The sequence below is a fragment of the Myotis nattereri genome, assembly GCF_964212035.1.
Source record: "Myotis nattereri genome assembly, chromosome: 6".
Lineage (NCBI taxonomy): Eukaryota > Metazoa > Chordata > Mammalia > Chiroptera > Vespertilionidae > Myotis > Myotis nattereri.
The window spans coordinates 99,899,971-99,927,641 of record NC_138081.1 but is presented as its reverse complement, the minus strand read 5'-3'; the positions used below and the strand labels follow the sequence as shown (position 1 = coordinate 99,927,641).

Here is a 27,671-nt window from a genome sequence, read left to right as displayed (position 1 = left end):
GGCGCTGGCCCGCGGGGCGCGCGGCGGGAGGGGCCGGCCCCCGGGCGGCGGGCGGGCGGAGGGGGCGGGGCCGGGGCGGCGGGCGGCCCGCGCGGCGGTGGCGGCGGCGGCGGCGGCTGGGCCGAGGCGGCGGCGGCGGAGGAGGCGGCGGCGCGGGGCGCTGGGGCTGATGGCGGCGGCGGGGCCCGGGGCGGCCCTGTCCCCGCGGCCGTGCGACAGCGACCCGGCCACGCCTGGAGCGCAGTCCCCGAAGGTGAGGAGGCGGCGGGGGGCAGGGCCTCGGGAGGCGAGGGACGGGCGGGGGCGACCGAGGGGCCCGGGACCCCCTCGCCACCCGCCGCGGCCCAGCGACCCGCGGGCGAACCCCCGCCGCCCTCTCGGGGGTTCGCGCGCCCGGGCGGTGGGGGGTCGTTTCCGGAGGCCGCGGCGGGCGGGCGGGCGGACGGACCGCGGGACGGGCCTGCGTGCCGGTGCCCCCGGGGCTGGGCGGCCCTGGACCCCGGGCGACTCCCCCCGCGCGTCCCGGGGCCTCTCCTTGGGGGCCCCCTCTTGGGGGTGCGGCTCGCAGGTGCGGGCGCCGGGCCGCGGTTTGAACCCGCGGGGAGGGAGGAAGTGACGCGAGCCCGCGCCCCGCCCGGAGCGGAGGTCGGGGAGCGGGAGGCGGCCCGCGGCGGCGGCCGGGCGGGTCCCGGACACGCGGGCTCCCGGGTCGGAGCTGGCGCCCCCGGGTGCGGCCCCCGCCGGGGGTTCGGGCCGCGAGTCCAGTGTCGGCGGAGGAAAGGGGTCCCGCCGCCCGGAGGACCTCCCGTTCTCACTTCCGGTGTCTCCCGCGGGCCCCATTGCTCAGCCAACGAAAATGTCAACAAATTGACGCAAAAACCATTAAAACCCCGGGCGTCGGTGCGATAGGAACCAGCGGCCTCCGAACGCGTCCGGGGCCGATGACTGAGTGCGACGCTTCCGCTCGGACGCGGTTGCCGGCGTGTCGGCGGCGCACGGGCTCCTTCAGGGAAGTTCCCTGTCGGAGCCGGAGGGAGGACGTCTGCATTTCCTCTCCGCGGAGAACCGGGGCGAATGCCTGGCGGCTGCAGCCGTTGGAGACACTGTCATCACCATCATATTGACTCGCTTTCCATGGGCGCTGGGTTATTCGCCAGATAAACGCCCTGAACGCGCCTGTGCAGGTGCTGGTTCCGCCCTCTCCTTAGCCAAGCCCCGCGGCGCCCCGGCTCAGGTCTGCACCGGGGGGCGGGGGGGGGGGGGGCTCCGAGGGCTCCCCTCGGCCCCAGCAGCCGGCCGCTTCTGCAGGCTTCCTCGCCTTGTAATGTGGATTTCACAGACTAACACCAGTCCCAGGGAGCCGCACTACCCAGGCTTTTTAAAGAAATCTCTGTTAAGCCTTCTGTTCATTAAGCTTTAGCTAATGTGTTTGTAAATACATTCCCTGACATTTGATACCGCATTCATTTTCTTAATGTAATGGGCTGACTTACAGCCTTGATATTGTCATCACGTAATGGGTGACGTCACCTACATTGGTTTAAGCCTCTTTTTTCGTGTGGGGAGGGAGTTGCCATGTAGAGTGATGACTCAGGTAGCTGGTGGCCCCGTGCACGGATTCATGCACATTGAAAGAAAATTAATTAGAAGAAATATTTTAATATTGCTTTTTGCCCTTTCTCAACATAACCCACGGCCGAAGGTGGAATGTGCGGCCCCACGAGGAATTGGGCTCCCTCCCCTCTGGTTCTGGGTAGCCTTTTATATATATAGATGTTTTTGCTAAATTTTTGCAACATAAGAAGAAAATTAACAGGGTTGGTAACCTCTTTCTAGTCCTTGTGTGTCCTCTGAGATATAAGTTCCTAAAACAGCCAATTAAGATAGTCCTGTAAACCAGCTGTAATTTGAATTAAACACTAAATGATCCATATACTTTACTTTTAGCTGAGATAGGAGGCTTGCTTGAATTTTGAGTATCATATCAATTTCATGTTAATTTTCATTAAACTAGAAGGCATTTTAACCTTGGTTGTAACCTCAGTTGGTAAGAAAGCAAAAGTAGATTTAGAGTTATAAGTAAATTGAAAGGTTTTTTTAAACTGTATTAAAGATCAGTTTTTTAGCTTTTTCCAGGTCTTGCCCATGCCACATTCTAGGCCTCTTGTTAATTATAATAGAAAGTTAACATTTGTATAACCAGTTGTCCTTCGAAAGTCTCTGAGTCTTGTAACCAGTCTGGGAAGTACCTTTCTTCCGTATTATTTGTTCTCTGACTGTTTAATCTTTAACATGTTTAGGATGACAATGAAGATAATTCAAATGACGGGACCCAGCCATGCAAAAGGAGGCGGATGGGCTCCGGAGACAGCTCCCGGAGCTGCGAGACCTCCAGCCAGGACCTCAGGTACTGTCCCTCACGGCTTGTCGTAGCTCTGTGGTGTGTTTCTCTCCTCTGCTTAGCTCTCCCTCCTCCGCCCCCAGCCCTGGAAAAGGCCGTCCTCAAAAATTGTAGAGTGTTTGTCATGTTTTACAGTGTGACACCAAAGTGGCTTTTGTTCTCTGCAATTTTTTTTTAATTTGGTAAAATGCACATAAAATTCACCATTTAAACAATTTTAAAGTATATAGTTCAGTGGCATTAATTCCATTCATAGTGTCGTCTAGCCATCACCACCACCCATTTCCAAAACGTTTTCACTACCAAAAGCAGAAACTGCATGACCATCAAGCACTAGAAATTCTCGTTTCCCTGCTCCCCAGCCCCTGGCAGCCAGCACTGTGTCATTATGAATGTGTGTATTTGAGGCACCTGGTGGAAGTGGAATTATACTGTGTTCATTTTGTGTCTGGCTGTGTCTTCAAAGCACATCCATGTAGTAGCATGGATCAGACTTCTCTTTACGGCTGAACGATGCTGCGTTGTATGGAGGTGCCGTGTTCGCTCGCTTATCCATTCTTCCCTGATGGACGGTGGGTTCTTCCCACCTTTTGGTTGTAATCATGTTGCTGTGAACACTGGTATATACGTACCTGTTCAGAGTCCTGTTTTATAGTCCTAGTTAGAGTTTATGGTAATTTTATGTTTTCCACAGGAGATGCACCATTTCATATTCCTACCCAGAGTGTACAAAGTTTCAAATTTCCTATCCTTATCAGTTTATGTCAGCCGAAGGTCACTGGGGTCAATTCAATGCCAATAGGAATTCTCAATTTGGGGTGCAGCGAAGGAAACTTCATTCAGTGCAAACAGCCGCCCTGGGACCAGGCCCCCCTCCAGGAAACCACTCAGGTGGGGGGAACAGTTCTCAGTGGTAGGTGGCAGCTTGAGGCCAAGGGAAGCTTATGGAGACAGAATTCCCACCCCTAGTCCCTGGTTGGTCTGTCCTCCTGTAAATGAGGGCTCCAAATCCTTACAGATTGATTAGGCCGAAAGTCACTGTCCTGATTGGGCAGATAAGAGATGCTCTGATTGGTTCGCCAAGAAGGGTATGGATGTGGCTGTCCCACAGGAATCCTCAGAAAGCCTCCGTCCTATTGGTTGAAATGGGATCCAGGGAAAGCCTCTGTCCTATTGGTTGAAATGGGATCCAGGGAAAGCCTCCATCCTATTGGTTGAAATGGGATCCAGGGAAAGCCTCCGTCCTATTGGTTGAAATGGGATCCAGGGAACCTTCCTAAGGGCTGGCCCAGGCGCAGGAGCAGGCAGGCACCCCTGCAGGCTCCTCCTGATGTGGGCTTTGCAGGAGAGGCCCCTGTGCAGAAATGTTTGCGAGGCTCTTTTTAAATTTGTTTTATGTTTTTTAATTTAAGCCCAGTGGAGTCACCGGAAGCCCTTCTTCGCAGGTATCTTTCTCAGGGTCCACAGTTATTTTCTGGTGTTTTTTTTGAGTAGCTGTTTTAAAGCCATGGAGTGGTATCTCACTGCGATTTGATTTGAACTTCCATAATGACTAATGATGTGGAGCATCATTTCATGTGCTTAATCCCTCTTGTATATCTTCTTTGGAGAAATGTTTGTTCAAGTTCTTTGCCCATTTTTAAATTGGATTGCTTGTTTTTTTTTGTTGTTGAGTTGCAGTTTTTATATCTTCTGGGTATTAATCCCTTATCAGGTACACGATTTGCAAATATTTTCTCTCATTTTGTGGGCTGTCTTTTCATTCTGTCGATTATGTCCGTTCATGCACAAGTTTTTAAATTTTGTCAAATTCCTCGTTATCTTTTTTTTTTTGCTTGTGCTTTTAGTATCATATCTAGAACCTATTGCTAAATCTGTGATGGTAAACATTTACCCCCTATGTTTACGTCTAAGAGTTTTCTGGTTTTAGTTCTTATATTTAGGTTGTTGATCCATTTTTTGAATTAATTTTTGTATGTAATATGAGGTCAGGGTCCAGTGTCCCAGCACCATCTTGGAGAAAATGTTCTTTTTGTTCATTACTTCTTACTGGATTGATGCCTAACGTCGTGTCACCTTCCTGCCTCTGGTACCCGCTGAGGAGATTCAGAGGTTGGGTCGACCTGGGCCCAGGAAGCTGTCGTCTGCCGTTGAGGATGGGGGCAGATCTGCAGGGCACTGCCCCAGCAGACGAGGTCCGGTCTTTGCCTCTGGATTTGTGGCGTCAGTGAGAACAAATAATTATGGGTTATAGTTCAGTTTATTGAGAAATGGGTTTTTCCAGTCCTGCTTTCTCGGCTTCTTGAGACTCACTTCACATCTTGAGTGGATGTAATAGCAGCTGCGGGTGTCAAGCTCACGAGAGAGAACTCGGAACTGGTGCCTCCACACGCCGTGGCCGTAATGCTCGAGGCTGGGCTCTTTGTGGCGTGCAGAGGGCAGCGTTCCCATCGCCCTTTGTTTTGGCGTTCCAGGTGGTGGTTTCTTTCCCTCCACCTGCTGCATGGTTTCCTGTGATAACATACGAAGTCCTGGGAATGTCTTTGTATTGCAGTGTTCTGGAGGACTGAGAATTACATAATTAACATAGTTTTTCGGTCCTGGCTGGTGTGGTTCAGTGGGTTGGGTGTCATCCTGTGCACCGTGAGGTTGCGCGTGTGATTCCAGTTCACAGGGCACGTGCCGGGATTTAGGGCTCTGTTTCCAGTGGGGGGCGTGCAGGGGGCAGTCAGTCGGTGGATGTTTCTTTTTTGTTTTAAATATATTTTTATTGATTTCAGAGGGAGCGGGAGAGGGAGAGAGATAGAAACATCAATGATGAGAGAGAATCATTGACCGGTTGCCTCCTGCACACCCCCTACTGGGGACCCAGCCTGCAACTCGGGCATGTGCCCTGACCAGGAATCAATGGAACCATCACCTCCTGGTTCATAAGTCAGTGCTCAACCATTGAGCCACACCGGCCAGGCCAAAAAAAAAAAAATAACCTTAAAAATAACATTGCATAGAAGCCACATGTAAGGCATAATGTGTATCTGTGTCTAGCTTTAGCTACTACCCAGCAGAAAACTTGATCGAGTACAAATGGCCGCCCGATGAGACGGGGGAGTACTGCATGCTGCAGGAGCAGGTCAGCGAGTACCTGGGGGTGACCTCCTTCAAACGGAAGTACCCAGGTACCGAGTCTCAGTTCCTGTAACAGGTTGATCTGACTGTAACTGATGGTGATGTTTTTGTTGGGCTGCGTGTGGATTACCTATGTGCTTATGTTCCTCTGCTGGCCGATCTCCGTTCACTCTGGTTCCCAGCACCTCTCTGTGTATCAGTTTGTTCCTTTGCCTTCTAAACTGATTGAAAAGCAAAATGAGGGCGATAAGTTTCTCGGGGAAACTTTTAGAAAAATAATTGTATAGTGACACGAGCCCAGTGCTTTGGTTCGTGCCCATTGCTTTGCAGCCCGAGGGGAGGAGGCGGCTACGTACCTGCACAGGGTCCGAATTCGAGAAGGGTTGTATCCTTCAGCTGTTTTAACGGGATTGGGGATGTACCTGCTTACTTTGAGTTATTCTATTTTGAGTTTCATTTTAAATTTTATTTCTTGAATTTAAAGATTGATTCTGTGTATAACACTTGGAATATATAATATGAAGTACTTTTTAAAGTCTTGGAATATTTTAACTTTTTAATACTTTTAAAAAGTGTTTTTAGCTTTAAAAAATGTTACAAATGCATAATGTTACACATGCAAACAACTCCTTGTAATAGTTTTTTGTCTTTATTTTTTTCTGGAGATTTAGAGCGACGAGATCTGTCTCACAAGGAGAAACTCTACCTGCGAGAGCTAAACGTCATCACGGAGACACAGTGCACCCTAGGTAACCGGCGCTCCCCGAGCTGCGAGAGCCGTGCTTATCCTTTTCCTAAAACATCCTGCCGCATCAGTAAAATACATGGAATTATTCTAATGCCAAGTTCTTTATTTTTGATTACTGTTAAAATAAGAAGGAGAACGGTGTATTTCATGACAGTACCATTTTCTAATAACAGTCACATAAGTGTTAAAGAGTGTGTGTTTTATGTGCAAGATTTGATTGGTACTTTTTAGAAGTATTGATCCATCTCTCTTAAAAGGCACATTTTGTTCCATTTTTAGTTCCGAATAGTTACCTCCATGCTTTACTTGTAATTTCCCTTTTACAAATATGTTAATGCAGCATGGCTACTTTTCATACAACCGAGGAATTTATCTCAGCAGTTGTTGTCATCCGATGTTGTGAGATTTGGAAATTGCCCGTCTGACTTGTGTTGTGTGCCAGTGCTTTAAGACTAAGAACTGTAATATATTGAAAATTCTTCGTTTTTTTCATCTGACGTCCTATGTTATTGCCACTCATTAGAATACATGATCATTTAGGCGTTGTTCTAGTAAAGGGATAGATGTTCATAGAACATAAGATCGTACAAAAGAAGCATTTGGCAGAGAAATTGATTTTTTTGCCTTTGCAATGTTGGTAATTTATTTCTCTCTAATTGTTTGACTTAATATTATGAATTTATTTTTATTCTCAAAGTATTGAAATATTTTGCTTGGTTGATGGAAGCCTTGTACGTGCAGAGTAGTTTGAATGAGAAGCACATTGTAAAAAGTGGTTTTGCTCATTTAACTTTAATTGGGTTTCTTAACCTGTTTTTGGTCTAAAATAGGTTTAACTGCATTACGCAGTGATGAAGTGATTGATTTAATGATTAAAGAATATCCAGCAAAACATGCTGAGTATTCAGTTATTCTGCAAGAGAAAGAACGCCAGCGCATCACGGACCACTACAAAGAGTACTCGGTGAGTGTCCAGGTGGCTGGCATCGCTTACTGGGGTTGGGAGACGACACTTTGTGGAGTTATGTGTGACTGCCACCGGCCATGCTTTTATCTCAGCAAATGCAGCAGCAGAATACGCAGAAAGTGGAAGCCAGCAAAGTGCCCGAGTATATCAAGAAAGCCGCCAAGAAAGCCGCGGAGTTCAACAGCAGCCTGAACCGGGAGCGCATGGAGGAGAGGAGGGCGTACTTCGACTTGCAGACACACGTAGGCACCGCCTCCGCAGCCCTGCACCTGGCTTCCTGCGCTGCTGCCGAGCCTCACCCCTGCTTATCCCTGTCCGTTCTGTGCCAGCGGCCGGTCCTTTTCTCCCAGAACGTAGGCTGTCATTGTTAAGGATGGCCCGATGATGCTAAGGTTACATGTGTGCGTGTGTTTGTGTGCGCATGTGCATGCCAGTGCAGGTATGCACGTGTGTATACACACGTACATGTGTGTGCACATGTGCACACATGCACTTATGGGTGTGTCTGCATGCGTGCGCACATGTTTATGTGGGGCATACATGCTTGTGTGTGCACATGCACTTACGGGCGTGACTGCACGTGTGCGCACACGTTTATGTGGAGCTTGTGTGTGCATATGCATGCATGTGTCTGTATGCATGTGCATGCGTGTGCGTAGATGGTTGTTTGAAACTGTGTGTGTTTGTGCGTGCGCATGTGCATGTGTGTGTGCCCATGTGCAGTGTCTTTGCTTTGTGGAGTGCATTCTGCTGAAGGGACTGATGCTTCCTGTGTGCTCTGAGGGTGGTGGTCAGATTTCCCTATCAGTTCGCTGACCTTCCCTGCCTGTGAGGTTGGAAGTGGTTTTCCTTCCATTTCACAGACCGGGACGTTGAGCTGCAGAGGCTGGGAGCTGCCGGGCCACAGGGCTGTGAAGTGGGTGGGTGTGCCTTCCTTCCGGAGCGGCGGCCGCGGGAGAGGGACCGATCCCCCGTAGAGCAGGAGACTCCACTGTGCCCCTGGGCGGAGCTCCTCACTCTCCCGGTTTGGCTTCTGGGGCGTCCAGCGAGGGCCTTCCCCCAGCGCCTTGGTCTGAGGCTGGGCTCAGTTTTGTGTTGCTCTTCCCGTCCCCCAGGTCATCCAGGTGCCTCAAGGGAAGTACAAGGTGTTACCAACAGAGCGGACCAAGGTCAGCTCCTACCCAGTGGCCCTCATCCCCGGACAGTTCCAGGAATATTACAAAAGGTGGGCAGTGCTTCCTGACCGTCCGCATTGAATGCTGGGCACCTCGGACCCTGGAGGGCCTCCTCAGGGTTCGGCTCCCACCTCCCGGCGTTGTCTGAGGTCTGTGTCTGTGCTCTGCCTCCTGGGTCTGTGGTGGGAACTCCCTTCAGCCAGGATTTGCTTTCAGCTGAGCATCTGCTGGCGGAGCCTGGCGGCCCCCTACTTGCCCATTTCCCGTTCTGTGGGCAGGCTCCCTGGAGCGAGTGCATACCCCGCAGCACTGGAGTCACGAGGACGTGCGGGGAAGGCAGGCGCGGGCACAGCTCAGACCTGAGGCTCCTCTCATAGCAGCCTCCGGGCCGCGTGCAGATGGAGAAGCCAGGGCTTTGCCTGCAAGGGCATGCAGGGTGGGCACGCCCTGGGCTGCAGCCACACCCCTGCCCTGGCCTAGCCTGGCTCCTCTCCACCCCACCTCCCTCCTGGCCTGAGTGAAACCAGGACCAGCACTGACAGGGTCGTGTGTCAGACCCTCAGCCTCTGTCCTTAGGACAGAGAAGGTGCCCGAGAGAGTAGTGTCTGCATAGACGACAGGACAATACTGTTTGCAAGTCACATTTAAGTCACGGGTCAGCGAGATCTTTAAAAGTTTCTGGGTACCAAGCCTTGTGCTTTGGGTGTGATGTCTTAGTTGAGGGGGTGGCTGGTGCAGCGACTGGTCCCGGGGAGCGAAGGTAACAGGGAGCGCCCACCGGGTGCACGGTCAGCTGGCTGCCGTCCCACCCCGTGCAGGTGACATGGAGATTCCCTTTCCTAGAGCACATGCTTCACAAATTGCTTTCTATAACTTGCTGCTGAACATTTTTCTTTTTATCTTATTTCATTGATTTCAGAGAGGGAGAGAGAGAAACACCCATCAACTGCCTCCCGCACGCCGCCCCTGGGGATGAAGCCCCCAACCGGGCCTGTGCCCCGACCGGGAATGAACCCTGACCTGGTTCCTAGGTTGATGCTCAGCCACGGAGCACACTGGCTGGGCCTGAATGTTTTCTTAATTGCATCATGGACCAGGCGCTGCCACGACTCACACGGGCTGGTTCACTGAACCCTCCGTGTCCCCGCTCTGCATGTGAAGTGGGAGAGCACACGGGCCGGGCCTGGGAGGGGTCCTTGTCGGGTCTGTGCGGCTGAGGCTTCACCTTGTCTGCCGACATTTGCGTTCCGTTTTGTTTTGCTTGGGGCTGAGGAGAGGAGGCGTTTGGCGGTTAAGAATCAGTGCATGTCTTACGCGCGGTCTGGTGGACGCCTGGTCATGCCTTTTATTTATTGTCACTCCCGGGTCCTCAAAGGGACGTCTCAGTCACTGCCTCGCATCGTTTCTCACAAGTATTGGGGTTCGTTGAGAAGGTGGAGGCTCTTCACAGCTCGAAGATGAGCCGTTCCTGTTAACTGTGAAGGGACCTGAACATCTCTGCCTCCAGGTACTCGCCGGATGAGCTGCGCTACTTGCCACTGAACACGGCTCTTTACGAGCCGCCGCTGGATCCGGAGCTGCCTGCGCTCGACAGCGACGGCGACTCGGACGATGCCGAGGACGGGCGCGGTGACGAGAAGAGGAGGAACAAGGGCACTTCGGTGAGAACCTCTGTCCTGGGGAGGCGTCTCCTTCCCCTTGCACGGGTGCTGGCTGCTTGCCTGGAGCGTGAAGTCCCACTGGTGTCGCCGTCCTCGGCCTGAAAACGGCAGTTGCGTGTAGACGAGCTGCATGGCCTCTGTAAGCCTCATGTTGCCCTGGTGGTTGCCACAGCGGCGCAGGCAGGGGTGCCGCACCTGGTGACAGCCGGCACTGCGCCATCTGGCGTGGGGCGCTCCTTCCCGGTGTCCTGTTGCCTGAGTGGTGATGTCAGGCTCCTTTAGGGAAATGCTGAGGTTCCGTTATGCTGGTGGGTTTTCCTGGATGAGGCTGTTCCCAGCGAAATGCATTGGCCCCCAGTGTGCGCTGTGGAGTGCAGGACAGGTTCTGATTTACTCCTCACTGCTTCTCCGCGGCCCCCGAACCTGACAGGTGCTGCCGTTGGGCGGGCAGTGGCGGCTGAAACACGTTAGTGACCGGCCGCGTTTACAAGGAGGAGGCCGCCCAGTTAGTGCCGTGACTGCCCTCCTCCTGTCGCGCCGGCCGGCGAGGGCACGCCTCGCTGACTCGACCACGCTGTTAGCGGGGGTGTAAGTAACCCAACATTTCGGAGGGCACCGCGACAGCTTATGCCAAGATGGACAAGTTCCGCAGCATGCGATCCATTGCAAATACACTAAAAATGTACCCAAAGGACCCAGTCAGATGCTGACAAAATTTAATTAGAAAACAGATGTCCATTGGCATGTTAATAGTATTTTTTACTGTGGAAACTAGAGGTGAATCTCATGTTCACAGTGGGGGAATGTGTTACACTTACATGATGGAAACACAGTCCAGAGAACACTTCATTGTGTGACGAAATGCACATAACGCTTGAAGAAAGTAAGGCACAGTTCACACACAGGCACACAGTGTAATCCAGCTGTTTTGTAAAACCAGGGCCCGTGTGTTGGAGTGACTGGGTGTCTGCGTGTGCAGACATGGTATTTTAATTTCCAGTTTTCGTAGTTTATATGAGCATAACGTTGCCGCTTTAAGCAGGAAGTATTAAGGTAAAAAGTGAATGAAGTGACCAGATGCTGAACTCCTAAACTTTGAGCATCAAAACTATGTCGGTGACGTGGCCCCACGCGCCTACCAGGAGACACGTGTGTGCGGGGCGAGCTCCTCAGTGACCTGTCCCTCAGAATGCCCGTGCACGTCTAGAAGTTTCTTTTTAAGCGATACTGTTGCATGGAGCAAGCACGCTCCCGTGGTGCGGCGCGCGGCCTGGGCTGTGATGGCCGCGGAGGCGACTGTCCCTGGGGAGACGGGCTGATGCGACAGGTGCGTGACTCCTGCCCTGGCTCGTTGAGTCTCCGCCAGGTGACGTTTCTTATATTTAGAATGATCTCGTTTGTAAGTCGGTGGAACGTGAAAGATGGTTGGAATGTGTTCTGTGGTTTCTACGATTCCCTCAAACCTGTGTGAATGCCAAGGAATGTGCCTTTGCCCGCAGGACAGCTCCTCCGGCAACGTGTCCGAGGGCGAAGGCCTTCCCGACAGCCAGGAGGAGCCTCTCCCGGGGAGACCGCGGCCCAAGGACAGAGCGGCCACACCGAGGAAGGACGCTGCCAAGCACTCGGTGCTGCCCAAGTCCGCCCCCGGGTACAAGGTAGAAGAGAAAAGCCCCTGACCAGCCTCCTTCCCGACCAGCCTCTCCCTGAAACGTTTGCCTTTGAACCTCCGCGTGGTGGAGCCGCTGCTGCCGCGCTCGCCCCTCTGGCCTGTGCTGTCCGCTCCTCCTGTCGGCTCTGTCTCCTGGTGGCTTCCTGTCACTTTGGCTGTGGTTTAGCTTCTGTTTTCTGTATGTGTACAGCTTCTAAGGGAACCTTTTTTTTTTTTTGCTTTTAAATAATAAGCAGGCAAGTATGGGCTTTTAAAAAATTATTTTCTAGGCAGGACTTGACACTTTGTTTCCTCGGAGTACAGGCCGTAGCTGTCGGACACCGTGCGAACCCTGGTATGTAGGAGGAGGCGCCGCGCAGGCCTCCGTGGAGGGCCCGCTGTGACCGGGGTGGTTGCAGCCACTCGTCAGGCCCCGCTGGCTCTGAGGGAGGTAGTAAGACCGACTGCAGTCGTGGTGTTTGCATCGCTGGGCAAGAGCGTGTGGAACGGTGTTTCCGGGGGCAGCGGCTCGGTGCGCCTGTTCCGTGTTTGGTCTGGCTGCTCTGAGTCGGGCAGCAGGCTGTCGGCGACACTATGGTGTCATTTCCGCCCGACGTCCCCTTCCGCTTCGGAGGGTTAGGCGGCTTGTAGGGGGATTCAGGAAACCACCCACGGGGGAGGCTGCACAGGTTCATGTTTTGGGTGGCGAAGTGAACATACAGTGTTTGGGTCTGGAATGTGTCTGGAATGCCTGTTACTGTGGTTAGGAAGGTGTTTGAAAGGGCTGTTAGGAGTGGGTGGTGAGGTTTTGCCGAGTAGAATTGTAGTGCTGTCTTGAGTCAGAGCTGGGACTGGAGGGAGAAGAGCAGGTCCCAGGAGCCCCAGCGGCAGCCAGACGCGCCCCCCCCCCGCCCCCCCACACGCAACCTTCCCCTGAGGGGAGCAGCGCTCAGCAGTGTATTCCACACTAGGTTAGAAAATGCCTTTATGTAATCAACTGACACACTCGTGTTTCCAGCCTTGGGCAGACAATGCAGCATCACCCAGCAGGGCTGGCTTCCAGGCTGTTGACAGGCAGTGGCTGCGTGATTTTTATACTTGTATTCACATGTATAGCTTATATCATTTTTTAAACTAAAAGTTTAAGTTAACACTTAAATCACTGAAAGCAAATGAACTCCAAAGATTAAGTTTGGAAAGTTAGCGTGCAGGTGCCACACGTGGGCTGTGGTCTGCGGGGAATGGCCACGAGAGGACTGGCCGGGGTGGAGACTGTCAGTGACACGGAAATCATGGCCAGGGGGCGGGGGGGGACGTGGGTGGAGCTGGAATGGAGACGCGTGCTGTGGTGACTGACTGTGGAGGGCACAGATCGCCTCCGTCCGGACTGGCGGGAGCCTGGCTGCGGAACACGCACTGGGCCTCCCGGACGGAACCGCGTCAGCGTTTCACAGTCTGGGACAGCCAGTGTTTAGAGCCAGTACCCTGATGTGAACACGTTTGTGGAAAGTTAACCTCTATGAAAGTATTAATAAGCCAAGATGTGCCTAAATATTAGGATGCTTCAAGCCGGAGGTCACGGATGTAAAGGTTTAAATGCGCCCGATGTCTTGCTTGCCCTTAACGTAGGACAGTGTTGTTTAGGTCACGTTAACCTGAGATGAAAGCGTTCTTGCTAGGACTCAGGCCCGCGTCACAAGTACAGAATTAAGCTGTCTTAGTGCTACCGTGAACGTCGCACTCACCTGCGGTTACGTTTTCAGCAGGAAAGCAGGTGTGTGTGAGCCTGTAGTTGGCGTGCTGAGAACTATTGGGATGAGGATTAGTTTTCTTGTCAGTAGTGAAGCTGAGGTTGCGGTAGTTACAGTGGAACTGACTTATCGTCAGACATGCCAGGGGTGTTCTGTTCATTGCTCTTTGGGGGGCTCTGCCCACTCCCCATCCTGCTCCCTGAGACGCCTCCCCGCTAGCGACTGCTGTCGCGGGCCAAGTCCTGGCGTAGACACTGGCTTCTCTGTGCTGAGCCCGGCAGCATCTCAGAAATGCTGGACGCGCCCTCTCATGTGCTCCCCCTCCCCATCTCCTCCCCCTTTCCCTCCCCCTCTCCCTCCCCCTCTCCCTCCCTTCGTCTCTCTGTTCTCAAGATGAAGACTGCCGGATAAGGAGAATTGTAAGTGGTTTAACATACATGATGTTAAGCTTAGAAGTTAAACCTAGGATTTCCTTGGCGTCCCTTTTATCATAGGTGCCTCATGTGTATTTCAGTCATTGTGGGACTTGATCTAGAATGTGAACGACTAGCCTTTCGACGTCTGTAAGGGTCTCCTGTGAGGCGCTCTACTTATAGAATTCCGTGTCGTGCGGCTCCTTCCTGGACGCGTCGCCATCGGCACGGCAAGTGCGTGTCTGACCTCAACTGCGGGTGTTAGAGAAGCGTGACTTTCACATGCAGTGCCGGTAACGGAGCCAACAGGTGGTTCTTATCTGGGTAGATAGAGGGGTCGCTTCCGCTGTACATTATGGCAGTGACAGGTCTGACCATATGGAACCTGCATTTGGTCCTGGGGGGCGCTTCCTGGCTGTTTTCACGGAGGCAGGGAGCCTGCGAGCCTGATGCTGAGAATGTAGCTGTGACCACAGGGCACCACACTCCAGGCTGAGGTGTGAGCCTGTGGCAGGACCCTCACTGGGGAGCAGGGTATGAAGATGCACAGGAGGTGTAGGTTAGGTAACGGTCGTTTTATATGTATGTTTTACTTCCGTATTTATTATTTTGTAGAGCTATTTGTGATTGTTTAGAGTTACTGTTTTTATTATATTTATGTATAAGGTTGACTTTTTAAAATAAATAAGACAAAAATTATTTTTGAATGCCTCTGTCATCTTTTGCAAAGAAAGACAATTTGAAAAGTAAAAATGCTTAAATAATGTAAATTAAGAACAAATTGCGTAGGCGAACAGGTTTGAAAGGGGCAGTGAGCCGTGCCAAAGATGGACTTCTAAATGCAAAGTCAGAGTTCTGTTGGCTTCTCTGTGGTTCAGTCAGGGAAATGCAAGACGCATCTGGCTAGGCTGGACTAAAACAAATGTAATTCTGTTTAAAATGACTTCTCCCCATGCACACACGTGGATGTGCCCCGTGGCCCTTGGCCATATTGCCTCTTCCTTTTCTCCCGTTGCTTCCCTGCCCACAGAGCGTGAGCGAGCCTCGCTCCCGCCAGGCTGTGCTCAGCGCCTCCCGCCTGGTGGTGTCGGGTGCGGTGCCCCTGCCCTGCTCTGATGCCCAGGGGCCACCGATTCTTACGAAGCCCAAATGCCTCCATTGGATTGAGCATGCTTTTAATATGAGAAGTGAATGGTGCTCAAAATATAAGGGTGTCTGTATTTCTGTTAAGTGATCATTACTTTCTTGTCTGAAAACTTTGTTTTATATCTTACTAGAGACCCGATGCACGAAAATTCATGCAAGAGTAGGCCTTCCTTCCCCCAGCTGCTGGCACCGGCTTCCCTTGGGCTGCCTGTAGGCACCTGGGACCCAGCGGGCACCCCTCTGGCCCCGGCTTCGTCAGGAAGGACGTCCGGAAGACGTCCGGTCTAATTAGCATATTACCATTTTATTATTATAGATACTGAATGCTTTGCCCCTAAATATGGGCTCTTTTATTATTTATTAGATGTACAAAGGAAATAATCTCACAACTTGGTTTTCCACAAACATTTGTGCACATGACAGTCTGCATGAGCTGTCTTTCAATAAAAAACGTGAAAACCTTGGTTTTTAACTTAGGTCTCATAGATGCAGTTTTACAACTTTGGCAGACGTGTTTAAACAAAACCTGTGCGTACGCTGCCCACACTGAGTCTCCTCAGTGAGCCTGGCTGAGTGGGAAGGGCCACGGGAATTTGGGTCTCCTCGGTAAGTGGGGCCCTGGTGTGGCCGTAGTCTTCCCTCTGGTTCGCTGTACAGGGCGCAGGAGGCCCAGGAGTCCTGACATGGGATCCCCGCTGACAATTTAAGGTGAAATCTGAGGCTTTGGTCAAGTTACGTCTTTCGAAAAGGTCCTCAGTAGTGAGCCACCAAAGTAAAGTTGAGGCAATAGTGAAATTCCTTTTGAACCCACAGCAGGCTCTTCCGGCATGAATTCATAGCCCTCTTCTACCCTTCCAGCCAAAGGCCATTCCCAATGCTCTATGTGGAATTTGTCTGAAGGGTAAGGAGTCCAACAAGAAAGGGAAGGCTGAACCTCTTATACACTGCTCCCAGTGTGAGAACAGCGGTAAGTACCACCTGTCTGCTTGCCGTTTTAACCACCTGTGTGTTAGTTGTCAGCTAGACTTGCCCCAGAGAGTTATCAAGTATTAAAGGGTCATTTGTAAGGCGTAGGGTAAGTCCATGCATTTTCTTCCAGCTCTGCATTTTCATTTCTCTTTGATGATCTTAACCATCGTAGTAGCCATTCTTGAGAACTCACAAAGCAGCTAGCAATTTATTAGCCATTTTAAGGTAAACATTCCCTGTGCTTGGTGAATCCTACTAATCTTGGTTTTGGTTTAGGCCATCCTTCTTGCCTGGATATGACCATGGAGCTTGTTTCTATGATTAAGACCTACCCATGGCAGTGCATGGAATGTAAAACTTGCATTATATGTGGACAGCCCCACCACGAAGAGGAAATGATGTTCTGTGATGTGTGTGACAGAGGCTACCACACGTTCTGTGTGGGCCTCCGTGCTATCCCATCAGGTAACGATCACAAGCGAAAGGCCGGCCCCTGCGAGGGGATTCTCCCAGCCCTGACCTGAAAGGCGGCACACACACCAGTGACATGTGGGCCTGTGCTGTGACCCCCCCCCCCCCCTCACCCACCTGCCGTCCGTGCCCGGCCCTCCCAGCCAAGGACACTGTGGTGTCAGGGTGACTAGTCCAGGTTTGGTGTCGAGCTCAGTACGTAGAATGAGCCAGTGTTTTTCTACTAGAATAGCTAAAACGACAGCACCCCTTTTTTTCAAAGCCTTGATTTTATTTTCATATGTCATGGACACAGTTAACAAAATGATTCCTATGCCTTTGGACATAGTGGTCCAGATTTCTATCAACTGAGGCAGCATAACAACCCAGGTAACTTTAGAAGGACACAGAATTGAAGGGTATATCACAGTATCTGGACCGAAACATCGCACACGTGACTGTGCAGTGTCAGACCTCACTTGCATAGTTGACGTGTGTGTGACGCTGTAAGAAAGAAGGCCAGAACGGCGCTTCCTGGGAATCACTGAGAAACAAGCAATTAGGTAACTACCTGAAGTCCTGCAGTCATTCAGACAAGCACTGAGGGCAGCTGATCCCCGTGCTGCCAGACACTCGGTCCGTTTAAAGCTGTGTCCGCCTCGCCCACCAGGACAAGGATGCCGAGACACAGCTGCCAGTGAGCAGCAGCGAAAGGGCTGAAATGGGCGAGACGTAACAGGGTATGTTACGACACCAATGGCTGAACTTCCTGAGCCCGTAGTGCTGGGTTTCAGAAAGGGTGAGGATGTTCTAAAGGTCCATAGCGCTCCACAGCACTGCTCTGCCCGCGCCCCCACCTGTCACTTGGCATTGATTATCTTCCGGAGTTCACACTTTTCTCCTTAAATTAAGGAGCGCAGTAGTGCCCTTCCTCCCACAAACCCAGAGGAGCAGCATTAGTGATAGCAAGGAAGGAGAGCTCAATGGGTTTACAATTCAGTCCTAAAAAAATTACATTTCATTCTCTATTAACTAACAATTTTTCTCCTAGGTCGCTGGATTTGTGACTGTTGTCAGCGAGCTCCCCCAACACCCAGGAAAGTGGGCAGAAGGGGGAAAAACAGCAAAGAGGGATAAAATAGTTTCTTGACCCCAATACTGTAATATGCATTTAAGTGAATTATTTGGTGCCAACTTATTTTCAGTTCTCATTTTTATGCCAATAAAAGATTTTTGAAATGAACTCTGTGCTTAGAATCTGCAAGTTGACTCATTTCTGTTAAAAGCTGCTCATACCCTGGGAACCAGCTTCAGGTAGAGAAACAGTTCATCTTCCAAAAGGTGGTTTCTCTCTTAGTATCCTGGCTTCTTTGGAAATTCAGAGGGAAGTATTAGGCAGTTTCATTTGAAATAATTATTCCTCCATTAGCCTGGAAGTTGCGATTATTTTTAGGCAGTTTTCCTAATCTTCATTGTTTCTGGCCTACCACGGGGACCACGACATGGTTTAGTAATGGGAGACTGAGCAGGCAGGCGGAGAGCTGGGATGGGGAGCAGCTGGGTGAGAATGTCCTTACCCAGGAACACATGCCCTAGCTGGTGTGGCTCAGCGGATGGAGCGCCGGCCTGCGGACGGAAGGGTCCCAGGTTCGAGACTGGTCAGGGCACATGCCTGGGTTGCGGGCTCGGTCCGATGTGCAGGAGGCAGCCGATCAATGATTCCCTCATCATTGATGTTTCTGTCTCTCCCTCTTCTTTCCTCTCTGAAATCAATAAAAACGTTTTTAAAAAGCCAGGAACACCTGCTGGGCAGGCGGGCCCTCCCTCCCGGGCGGCTGTGGGCCGCAGTCCCTCCTGCCGAGGGTGCCGACTGGCGCACACACTGAACTTGACTCACGAGTGACATCACGCCCGCGCGCTCTGACTCTGCTCTGACGCGGCTGCTGCTGCGGTTTCTTCTGCGCACACCCGCCCCCGCGCCTTCCTGCGCGGCCGCCTGACGGCTGGGGCGGGGAGCGGAGGCATTCGCTGTGCACACGACTCGACTCTTACAGGAATTCCGAGCTTTACAGAAAGCAAGCGCCGGGCTTGCGGCTTCTCCTGCGCGTGGGCCACTGAGGTAACGCGCTGTATGGCTTTGTTTGGGGCGGAGGTCCCGGCCGTCGCCGTCAGAACAGGATCTCCAGGAGCAGCTTGAGGACGCCCAGGAGGAGGGTCCAGAGCAGCGACTCCTCCTCCCGCGACGCGCCCTCGGGCTCGTAGGCGTGCGTGGGCCCCGCCTCCGCGCCGTCCGAGTACGCGGGGTCCCCGAACGGGTGCCGCTGGACCGTGCGGTCGAAATACACCTTCATCTCGAACTCGCTGTCCCGGTGCGACGGGTGCCCGTACACGCCGATGCCCACGGGCCGCTGGAAGTGCGCGGGGACGGCCACCACGTCGCGGCCGCAGGTGACGGCCTGCAGCTCGTAGTCGTCGAAGCTGGGGTGCAGGGTGCGGTCCGACACGTACAGGTCGGCGTCGCCGCGGAGGCTGCGCATGGCCAGCACGATGCGGCCCTCGTGGTTGAGCCGCAAGTAGCTGTAGTTGCCCGCGCCCACCTGCCCCTGCACCACGTGCAGCAGCACCCACTCGGCCGGGACCTCCTCCTCCTCCTCCGAGGCGCCCGCGCGGGACGCCGCCGGCAGCAGCAGCAGCAGCGGCAGCAGCAGGGGCAGCAGCAGGCGCGGCGGCGGGGCCCGCGGGGAGCCCTTCCCGGCAGCGGCCATGCCCGGCGACGCCCGGCGCGCGACCAGCTCGTCCTGCGGAGACACCACGGGGGCCGCGCTGAGCACGCCCGGGGCGGCGCGGCCACATCGGGGCCACCTCGCGGCCGGGGGAGGCGGGCGGGGCGGGCGGGGCGGGCGGGGCGGCCGGAGGGACTCACCTCCGTTCCCCCAGGGGCCGGGCCGGGCCGGGCGGCGGCGCCGCAGGAGCCGGAAGTCAGGCGGCGCCCGGAAGTGGGGTGAAGGCTGGGGAGGGAGGACGCTCCGGAAGTTGTAGGCTTCGGGCTCTCGCGAGAAGGGGGCGTGGCGCCGAGCAGCGCTGGGGTGGTAACCACGGCGACGGGAGGGGGCGGGGCGCACACCCGGCTCTCGGCGCGGCGCGGCCGGTGCGGACGGCGGTTCCCGTCCTTCCCCTGACGGAGCGACCACTCCACGGCGCTGCGCCGGGCGGCCCGGGAGCGGCAGGTGTGACCCCGGTTGCGGGGAGGGTCGCGGCGGGGGGCGCAGCCGGTGCCGCCCCATCTCCAGGGCGCCCTGGCGGTGGTCGCCTCCCCGGCTGGGAGCGGCCTCGCGAGCCGGTGCGGGGGCTCGGTCCGCGGGGCGGGTCAGGCCTGAGCCTCGGAGCCGGCGGCGGAGGGGCGGTCAGGCGCGAGGCCCGGGCTGCCCAGGACTTTCCCTTCCCCGGGAGCGGGGCGGGCGCAGGCGGAGGCGGAGGCGGAGGGCCGGTGCGAGCGCGGGGGGATTCTGAGCGGCTGGAGCTGCCTGTGTTTCCAGAGGGAAGATGGAGCAGCCGCAGACGTTCCCCACGAAGGATGGGGAGGATGGCCGTGGGGGCGACGTCGTCACAGAAAAGTTCCGGGTCCGGTCCACGCGGTCCGCCTCGCACGTGCAGCTGGCGTGTCGAGGGTCGCACTGCGCGTTCCCCGTGGACGGGACTGCGCTCTGCGTGCGGAGCACCGCGGACCCCCCCCAGCAGGTGCGCGCCCTCCTCAGCAGGTGCGGGTCCCCCTGCAGGTGCACGTGCCCCCCTGCAGGTGCGGGTCCCCCTCAGCAGGTGCGGACCCCCCCCCCAGCAGGTGCGGGTCCCCCCAGCAGGTGCGGGTCCCCCCCCAGCAGGTGCGGACCCCCCCCCAGCAGGTGCGCGCCCTCCTCAGCAGGTGCGGGTCCCCCTCAGCAGGTGCGGACCCCCCCCCCCCAGCAGGTGCGGGTCCCCCTCAGCAGGTGCGCATCCCCCCAGCAGGTGCGGGTCCCCCTCAGCAGGTGCGGGTCCCCCCCCAGCAGGTGCGGGTCCCCCTCAGCAGGTGCGGATCCCCCCAGCAGGTGCGGGTCCCCCCAGCAGGTGCGGACCCCCCCCAGCAGGTGCGGGTCCCCCCCCAGCAGGTGCGGGTACCCCCCAGCAGGTGTGGACCCCCCCAGCAGGTGCGGGTCCCCCTCAGCAGGTGCGTACCCCCCTCAGCAGGTGCGGGTCCCCCTCAGCAGGTGGGGACCCCCCAGCAGGTGCGGACCCCCCTCCAGCAGGTGCATGTCCCCCCCAGCAGGTGCGTGCCCCCCGTGGCTTCTCGTTTTCCCTGGACACACAGCGGTGGTCACCTCACCTCTGGTGCCGCCGGGGGGACGGGACCCCTGTGGACCCAACTGACAGCCCCGGGGACAAGGCAAACCCAACAAAGGCCTTGCAATAGCTTTGATTTTTATAGAACAGCCAGGAATCGCTGTATTAAAAAACTTCAGGAAGAACATGAGCAAGAACAGGTTCATCTGAACGCAGCCGAGAGGAGTTGAATTTTACAGGTTTCTGACATGAACACATTAAGGACATTTATTACGTTTCTTGCAGAATCTTCTGCATTAAGCTGGTGGAGTTCCAGAGACATCGGGTTTCATTCTAAAGCCCGTTTCGTGGCGGCGGCGGCGCTCCGGGAACGCTCTCAATAAACCGGGTCTCGGCGCAGTGAGCGTGGCGCTGCCAGACGGGTGGCGCTGGGTGACTGCTGCCTCCCTGCGCTTCGGCGAGAACGGAGTGCTCTCCAGGAGCCGGTGTAGCGTCCAGTCCTGCCGGCGGTCACTGTGCTGGCCGTGCCTGGAGGGAGCCTGCGCTAGTGTTTTGATCCCCCCCCCCCCCCCCCGAGTTAGATCTGCATTCAGATCCCCAGCTTCCTCTCTTCCTTTGGCCGGGACCTGAAATACCGGAGAGCCTGTCCCAGAGCTCACGGGCACACTGTGGTGGGCGTAACAAAGTGGTCCGGGGGGACCCCGCCTGCCAATCAGTGCGCCTTCGCCCCCTGAAGGGCACCTTCTTCACTCGCACCAGAGGTCAGTGTGGCTGACCTTTGACCTTGGGGCACCCGGGACATGCAGTGTGCAGTCTGTCCCTCGTTCACCATCGTGCTTAGGAGGTTCGTCCGCATTGCTCGTGTTCATTGCTGCATAGTCTCCCACTGCAGGCAGAGACCACGCCTTCCCCCTTCTGGAGGGGGACAGTGGTTTTGACCCCCCAATCTGACCAGTAGAAGCATGCTCTGGTACGTCATATGTGTGCTCCCCTGCGGAGTCACGGGGAATCTGTGCCTTTAGTTTGTGATGTTAAGGAGACTTCCGAAGTGGGGTGCCAAGCTGTGCGCCAAATGGTGTGTGAGAATTCCGCCTCCTTCCCCACGCTGGCCCTTTCAGTTTCCGCCCTCTGGTGGGTTTAGTGCTGCTGGATTGTAATTCGCAGCTGTCCGCGACGGCGTGGCGCTCAGCGCCTTGTACGCTTAACGGCCGTCTGGCCGTTTTCTCCTTTTAGTCTTTGTGAAGGTTGAAGGCCGTGTGTGTTCAGTCTCTTGCCATTTTCCTACTGGATTTTTTTGTTTGAAGGAGTTTTTAATCTATTCTAAATATAAGCTTTTAGGTAGCATTTTCTGGAGTTTTATGTAAATGGAATCAGTGTGTACTTTTTTGTCTGACTTCTTTCATTCTGAGTAATTATTTTGAGACTTACCCATATTATATCAGTAGTTCATGGTTTCCACTGAGGAATATTCCATTGTACGAATGGAATATTTGTTTATTTTTCTGTTGGGGGACAGGGGAATTCACTGATAAGTGGTGAGCAAAGGGCCTAACCTTCTGGTCACCATGCTGCTGTCTGTGTGGATTCAAAGACCTTAACCAACTGGTGACCACGCTGGTTAAATAAAAACAAAATGAAAACGTGTTGAATGTGTTAAAGCTTGTTCTTCCCCAGTTAACAAACCTAGTCACACCGCTGTCCCCTCCCTGGTCACACCGCTGTCCCCTCCCTGGTCACACCGCTGTCCCCTCTCTGATCACACCGCTGCCCCCTCCCTGTTCACACCGCTGCCCCCTCTCTGATCACACCACTGTCTCCTCCCTGGTCACACCGCTGTCCCCTCCCTGTTCACACCACTGCCCCCTCTCTGGTTACACCGCTGCCCCCTCCCTGGTCACACCGCTGCCCCCTCCCTGATCACACCACTGTCCCCTCCCTGGTCACACCGCTGTCCCCTCCCTGGTCACACCGCTGTCCCCTCCCTGGTCACACCGCTGCCCCCTCCCTGTTCACACCGCTGTCCCCTCTCTGATCACACCGCTGTCCCCTCCCTGGTCACACCGCTGCCCCCTCCCTGTTCACACCGCTGTCCCCTCTCTGATCACACCGCTGTCCCCTCCCTGGTCACACCGCTGTCCCCTCCCTGGTCACACCGCTGCCCCCTCCCTGTTCACACCGCTGCCCCCTCCCTGTTCACACCGCTGTCCCCTCTCTGATCACACCGCTGTCCCCTCCCTGGTCACACCGCTGTCCCCTCCCTGGTCACACCGCTGCCCCCTCCCTGTTCACACCGCTGCCCCCTCCCTGTTCACACCGCTGTCCCCTCTCTGATCACACCGCTGTCCCCTCCCTGGTCACACCGCTGTCCCCTCCCTGGTCACACCGCTGTCCCCTCCCTGGTCACACCGCTGCCCCCTCTCTGATCACACCGCTGCCCCCTCCCTGGTCACACCGCTGCCCCCTCTCTGATCACACCGCTGCCCCCTCCCTGGTCACACCGCTGCCCCCTACCTGGTCACACCGCTGCCCCCTCCCTGGTCACACCGCTGCCCCCTCCCTGGTCACACCGCTGTCCCCTCCCTGGTCACACCGCTGCCCCCTCCCTGGTCACACCGCTGTCCCTTCCCTGGTCACACCGCTGTCTCCTCCCTGGTCACACCGCTGTCCCCTCCCTGGTCACACCGCTGTCCCCTCCCTGGTCACACCGCTGCCCCCTCCCTGGTCACACCGCTGTCCCCTCCCTGGTCACACCACTGTCCCCTGGGTCACACCGCTGACCCCTCCCTGGTCACCCAGCTGCCCCCTCCTGGGTCACACCGCTGTCCCCTGGGTCACAGCTGTCCCCTCCCTGGCATGCGGTGGGTGCAGCAGGCACTGTTCAATCACACGCAGTGGGTAGTGGGGGTGAGGGCGCTGCCCTTTCCTGCTGCCTGTTATTTGTGATACTGAGCTACATGCCATGCTGAGCTCACGAGATTGGTTTAGTAGTACATAGGGTTTTAATAAATGAATACGCAAAGTCAATATATTTGAAAAACTCAATCCATTTATCTTTTTAGGTTTGAGGTTACATTGGCATGTTATTTTGTTTGTTACCTCTAATCAATGATGTTTTTGTGAATTTTTAAGCTTCTGATCTTAAGAGGACACCATCAGCCAATTACTGCTGTGGTGTTCGGCAGCACGGAGCACCCGCTTGTGGTCTGCTCTGCCTCACAAGACCACGTGCTCATGTGGAGGCTGGACGAGTGCAGAGAGAAGGCGCTTCACGGTAGGTGCAGCCCTAAAACCACTTCACAATGTCCCGGAGCAACTTCCCCTTAAATAGCTGGTGCACACGGGGGCTGGTCCTGCGTGACCCTGGGACCTTGAAGTCAGGTGCGGAGCTGGCGGAACACGGCCGAGCGAGAAGCCGCTTCCTGAACTCAGTGCGTTTAACCTTCACATTTTCTTGCGTTGGAATCTGTGACTTTAGTGGCATCTGAAACGTGGAGGGAGTTGAAATATTCTTTCCCGATGGAGTTGGGGCAAGTTCACAGCTTGGAGTGGGAAACACACATGCGGGCAGTGGAGAGCGAGGCGTAGACAGATCATGGCAACATGCTCACGGGGAGCCGTCCCGGCGGCGGGAGGCGGGAGGGTGGGCAGTGCTGGGAGCGTCTGTGAGGCAGAGGGATCTGGGGGCCTGGCCTCTCTGAGGAGCCGAGACCGAGCCTGCGTGCTGAGGGCTGTGTGTCCGAGTTTTATCAGATGCGCGTGAGACGTTGGTGACGACCACAGTATGGAGCTACATTCAGAAGTTACAGAATTACTCCTAAAATCGACTGAATTTAGGCAGCAGCCTCTATAATAGTTTATACTCCACCTTCTTTATAGTATGGTCATTGCAATATCAGTGTGCCACCACTGACATCTACACACGTGCACATGCATGGTAGCACACACACACTCATGTAAACACATGTATGCAAAACAAACACACATGTACACACAGCACCCAACAGTACACAAACATGCATGTGCGCATTACACAATATAGCACACACATACACATATAAAGACATGCACACAGTACAGCACACACATGTACTATATGTACATGTGTACACACTACACGATATAGTACACACTCACATGTGTAACTACACACATGCATGCAAACATAAACACACACGCACACACACATAGCACCCACCCACCCACAGTATATGCACATGTGTATACATTATGTACACATATGCACACTACACACATACACACACATGTAATTATGTGTACACATACAAATCCAAACATACACGCACACACAGTGTCAATACACATGCACGCATACTATATTCATACCTACATGCAATGTACATACATGCACACATTCATTATGTACACACATCATACAGTACAGGTATTCACTATGTACATGGTATATATCTAATACATACTACATAAGCATGTACATGCGTACACTGCAACACACATGCATAATGCACATTCACATGCATACACATATGGTATATGTGCATGCATTTATAGCACACAGATACACAAACGCATCTAGTACGCACATGCACAGCATGCATGCACACAGAAACATGTGCGCAGTACACATATTTAGTACATTCATACACATATACATATGGTATGTGCATGCATATAGTTCTAGCACACATATACAAGCACACCTTATACACACATGCACAGTATATATGTACATACGTGCACACATACATACTACACACAGGGTACACATGAATGTAGTCCACGCCTACAGGCACATGTGTGTATGGTATGCACATTTGCGTATAGTGAGGCACCTGTTAGGAATCTGCTCCCTCCTGGGGTCTTGGTAAACAGACAGTCTCGTTGGAGGGGCCGGACTCCCCAAGTTTGTAAGCTGAGCCCCACGTGGATCTGGAATGTGGAGATCTGCTCCCAGGACGCAGGCACCGGGCTCAGGGGCGTCCTGTGCCCCACCCCGCAGTGGGTCAGATCAAGCTCATTCTCCCCTCACGGGTCTGCACGGACGGGTTCCCACACGCTATTGGCAGTTCTGGGCAATTCCGCCTATTTCCAGAGGAATTTTTATATTCAGCGTGTCTAATTCTCTCAAAGAGCCAGTCGTCCGACAGCTCAGTCACCCCGCGAGCGTGTCCCTGCCTGGGAGCTGACTCCCGGGGACACGCAGTCCTGCCTCTGATGACCAACTAGCGGCTGCATTCCCCCCCCGCCCCCCCCTCCAGGGACGGACCCACGCGGGCTCGTCCTGGGCGCCCGCCTGGGAGAGGTGCGGTGCGTGAAGTTCAGCCCGGACGACCAGATGGCTGCGGTGTGCGCTGGCAACAGGGTCCTCGTGCTGCACGTGCAGGTGAGCGCAGCTGTGGATGGCGGGCACAGTGCGGGGCCTCGCGGGCAAGGTCCGCCTGCCTCTTGTCAGCGGCCCTAGTTGGGCGAGTTTCTGTAGACACGTGAGGGGAGTAAGGGAGCGCTCATCTGTATCTTGCAATGGAGGCCCCTGGAGACGACGCTGCTGTCTCATGTGGACGGAGGCCTCGCCGGGACGCCCGGGGACCAGGGCACAGACATGCTCCGGAACACGGAACACAGAACACGGGCACTTCCCGGCCTTCTCTGTCAGAGAGCCTCAGAGTGTGGGCCTTGCCTGCCTCTCTCTTACCAACACTTGCTTCCCCTTGAGAAGTGGACTTGCTCGTTGATTCTTCATCGAGATTGGCTGATGTGGATGTGCTGCCACCTGCAGGTTCTGTGACCATTGAGTCTTGTGTTGGACCAGGAACGGCTTTTGGGCCCGTGTCACAGAGTGGGCGGGGCCCTGTTCCCTCGGACCCGTGGTCGCATGGGATGCGCTGTCGGGGCACGCTGTGGTGTCACGGGCACAGTGATTGAGCACGCTGTTGGCCCCCCGAGAGTCCCTTGCCGTGCCCATGTTAAAACCGTAGGGCAGGCAGGACAGAGGCGGGACGTCGTGTTGGTGATTGTGGCGGGACCTGCTGTGTGCGGGCTGTGGGGGCACACCTGCCTTTGAACACGTCTCTGCTCACTGGTTCTACGCTGACGGCTCACCCTGGGGAAGGGCAGTGTCGGCGGTGACCTCACAGATGGAGGCGGGAAGTGTCCTGGGACGGGGCTGGGGCTGTGAACACATCCTTGTGGGAAGGGCCTGCAGTGGGTCGGCCTCGGTGGTGTTTGTGGCCACCGGCTCCTGTGGCACCGGGCGCTGTGCTCAGCTGTCCGGGTGTCAGCTCCGTGCACGGGAAGAGGGAGCCCTGCAGGGTGTATTTTAACGGAAACTCTTTTCTGTGAGACACAGGCGCCTTCTTAGCTGTCATTGCTGGGACATCCAGTGACTGGTCTCACTGTGCAACCCACAGAGCCGGACCGGGTGCGCCGAGCTAGAGGGGCACCAGGGCCCCGTGACCGCAGCTGAGTTCTGTGCATGGCAAGCGCATGTGGTCGTCTCGGGGTCTGAGGACAGAAGCTTCAAGGTAGGGCGGCCCCGCCCGCAGCCAGACGGAGCAGAGTTAGGGCTGTGGTGTCTGCGCGATAGTTGCCCTCCTGACCTCCCACCCCCGGTTCAGCCAGGCCACGGCCGGTGTGGGAGCCGATGGCGCTCACAGTGCCCCTTCTGTCCCCTATTCCCACGTGGGCTCGAGGCATCGAGTCAGCTGGGTGCCTCCTTGGATCCAGGCCTCGGGGAGAAAACTGATTTCTCTCCGCGGCGTCAAGGACGGCCCTGGAGCAGTAGAACCGTCGTCCGGTATCAGGACTCAATCAGAACAACATTGGCTCAAGAAGAAAATAAATTAAAATGCAAGCTCAGTCCCCATCGCAGTCCACATCAGCCCGTGTCATGATGGCTGGTGACCGAGGGAGGACGGTCTCCGTGA

At 54.9% G+C, this 27,671-nt stretch overlaps 3 protein-coding genes across 5 annotated transcripts in view; 2 read left to right on the top strand and 1 right to left on the bottom strand.

Annotated features, from left to right (window-relative positions):
* The first annotated feature begins 130 nt into the window (after positions 1-130).
* PHF10 (PHD finger protein 10) lies at positions 131-17,719 on the top strand. 3 transcript variants are annotated; one of them, XM_081094002.1, is made up of 12 exons: positions 131-253; positions 2,301-2,407; positions 5,447-5,577; positions 6,193-6,276; positions 7,106-7,239; positions 7,335-7,484; positions 8,358-8,467; positions 9,925-10,078; positions 11,578-11,733; positions 15,895-16,003; positions 16,282-16,470; positions 17,507-17,719. In XM_081094002.1, exons 1-12 carry the CDS (start codon positions 170-172, stop codon positions 17,590-17,592), a joined length of 1,494 nt encoding a protein of 497 aa, XP_080950128.1. In that variant the 5' UTR covers positions 131-169; the 3' UTR covers positions 17,593-17,719. The 3 variants fall into 3 exon arrangements, with proteins under 3 accessions (XP_080950128.1, XP_080950129.1, XP_080950130.1); XM_081094003.1 differs by having other exon boundaries at positions 153-253; positions 6,199-6,276; XM_081094004.1 differs by lacking the exon at positions 131-253 and adding an exon at positions 809-1,184.
* Positions 16,727-19,391, bottom strand: LOC308521155 (UPF0669 protein C6orf120 homolog). Its single transcript, XM_081094006.1, has 2 exons — positions 19,379-19,391; positions 16,727-19,253 (listed from the first exon to the last, which is right to left on the bottom strand). Exon 2 carries the CDS (start codon positions 19,218-19,220, stop codon positions 18,624-18,626), a length of 597 nt encoding a protein of 198 aa, XP_080950132.1. The 5' UTR covers positions 19,221-19,253; positions 19,379-19,391; the 3' UTR covers positions 16,727-18,623.
* Positions 19,392-19,591: 200 nt separating this feature from the next.
* WDR27 (WD repeat domain 27) overlaps positions 19,592-27,671 on the top strand; it is a 40,264-nt gene continuing 32,184 nt past the window's right edge. The window contains exons 1-5 of the mRNA XM_081094702.1: positions 19,592-19,682; positions 19,992-20,193; positions 23,899-24,040; positions 26,007-26,131; positions 27,156-27,269. Coding sequence (XP_080950828.1) covers positions 19,999-20,193; positions 23,899-24,040; positions 26,007-26,131; positions 27,156-27,269 — 576 coding nt within the window. The 5' untranslated portion in view covers positions 19,592-19,682; positions 19,992-19,998. The remainder of the gene's footprint in view (positions 19,683-19,991; positions 20,194-23,898; positions 24,041-26,006; positions 26,132-27,155; positions 27,270-27,671) is intronic.

Excerpts from the sequence above, each read along its gene's own strand:
- PHF10 (XM_081094002.1), top strand. The coding sequence starts at position 170 with ATGGCGGCGGCGGGGCCCGGGGCGGCCCTGTCCCCGCGGCCGTGCGAC. Across the intron at positions 5,578-6,192 it reads CTTCAAACGGAAGTACCCAG|ATTTAGAGCGACGAGATCTG; the intron begins GTACCGAGTCTC and ends TTTTTTCTGGAG. Across the intron at positions 7,485-8,357 it reads ACTTCGACTTGCAGACACAC|GTCATCCAGGTGCCTCAAGG; the intron begins GTAGGCACCGCC and ends CCCGTCCCCCAG.
- LOC308521155 (XM_081094006.1), bottom strand. The coding sequence starts at position 19,220 with ATGGCCGCTGCCGGGAAGGGCTCCCCGCGGGCCCCGCCGCCGCGCCTG.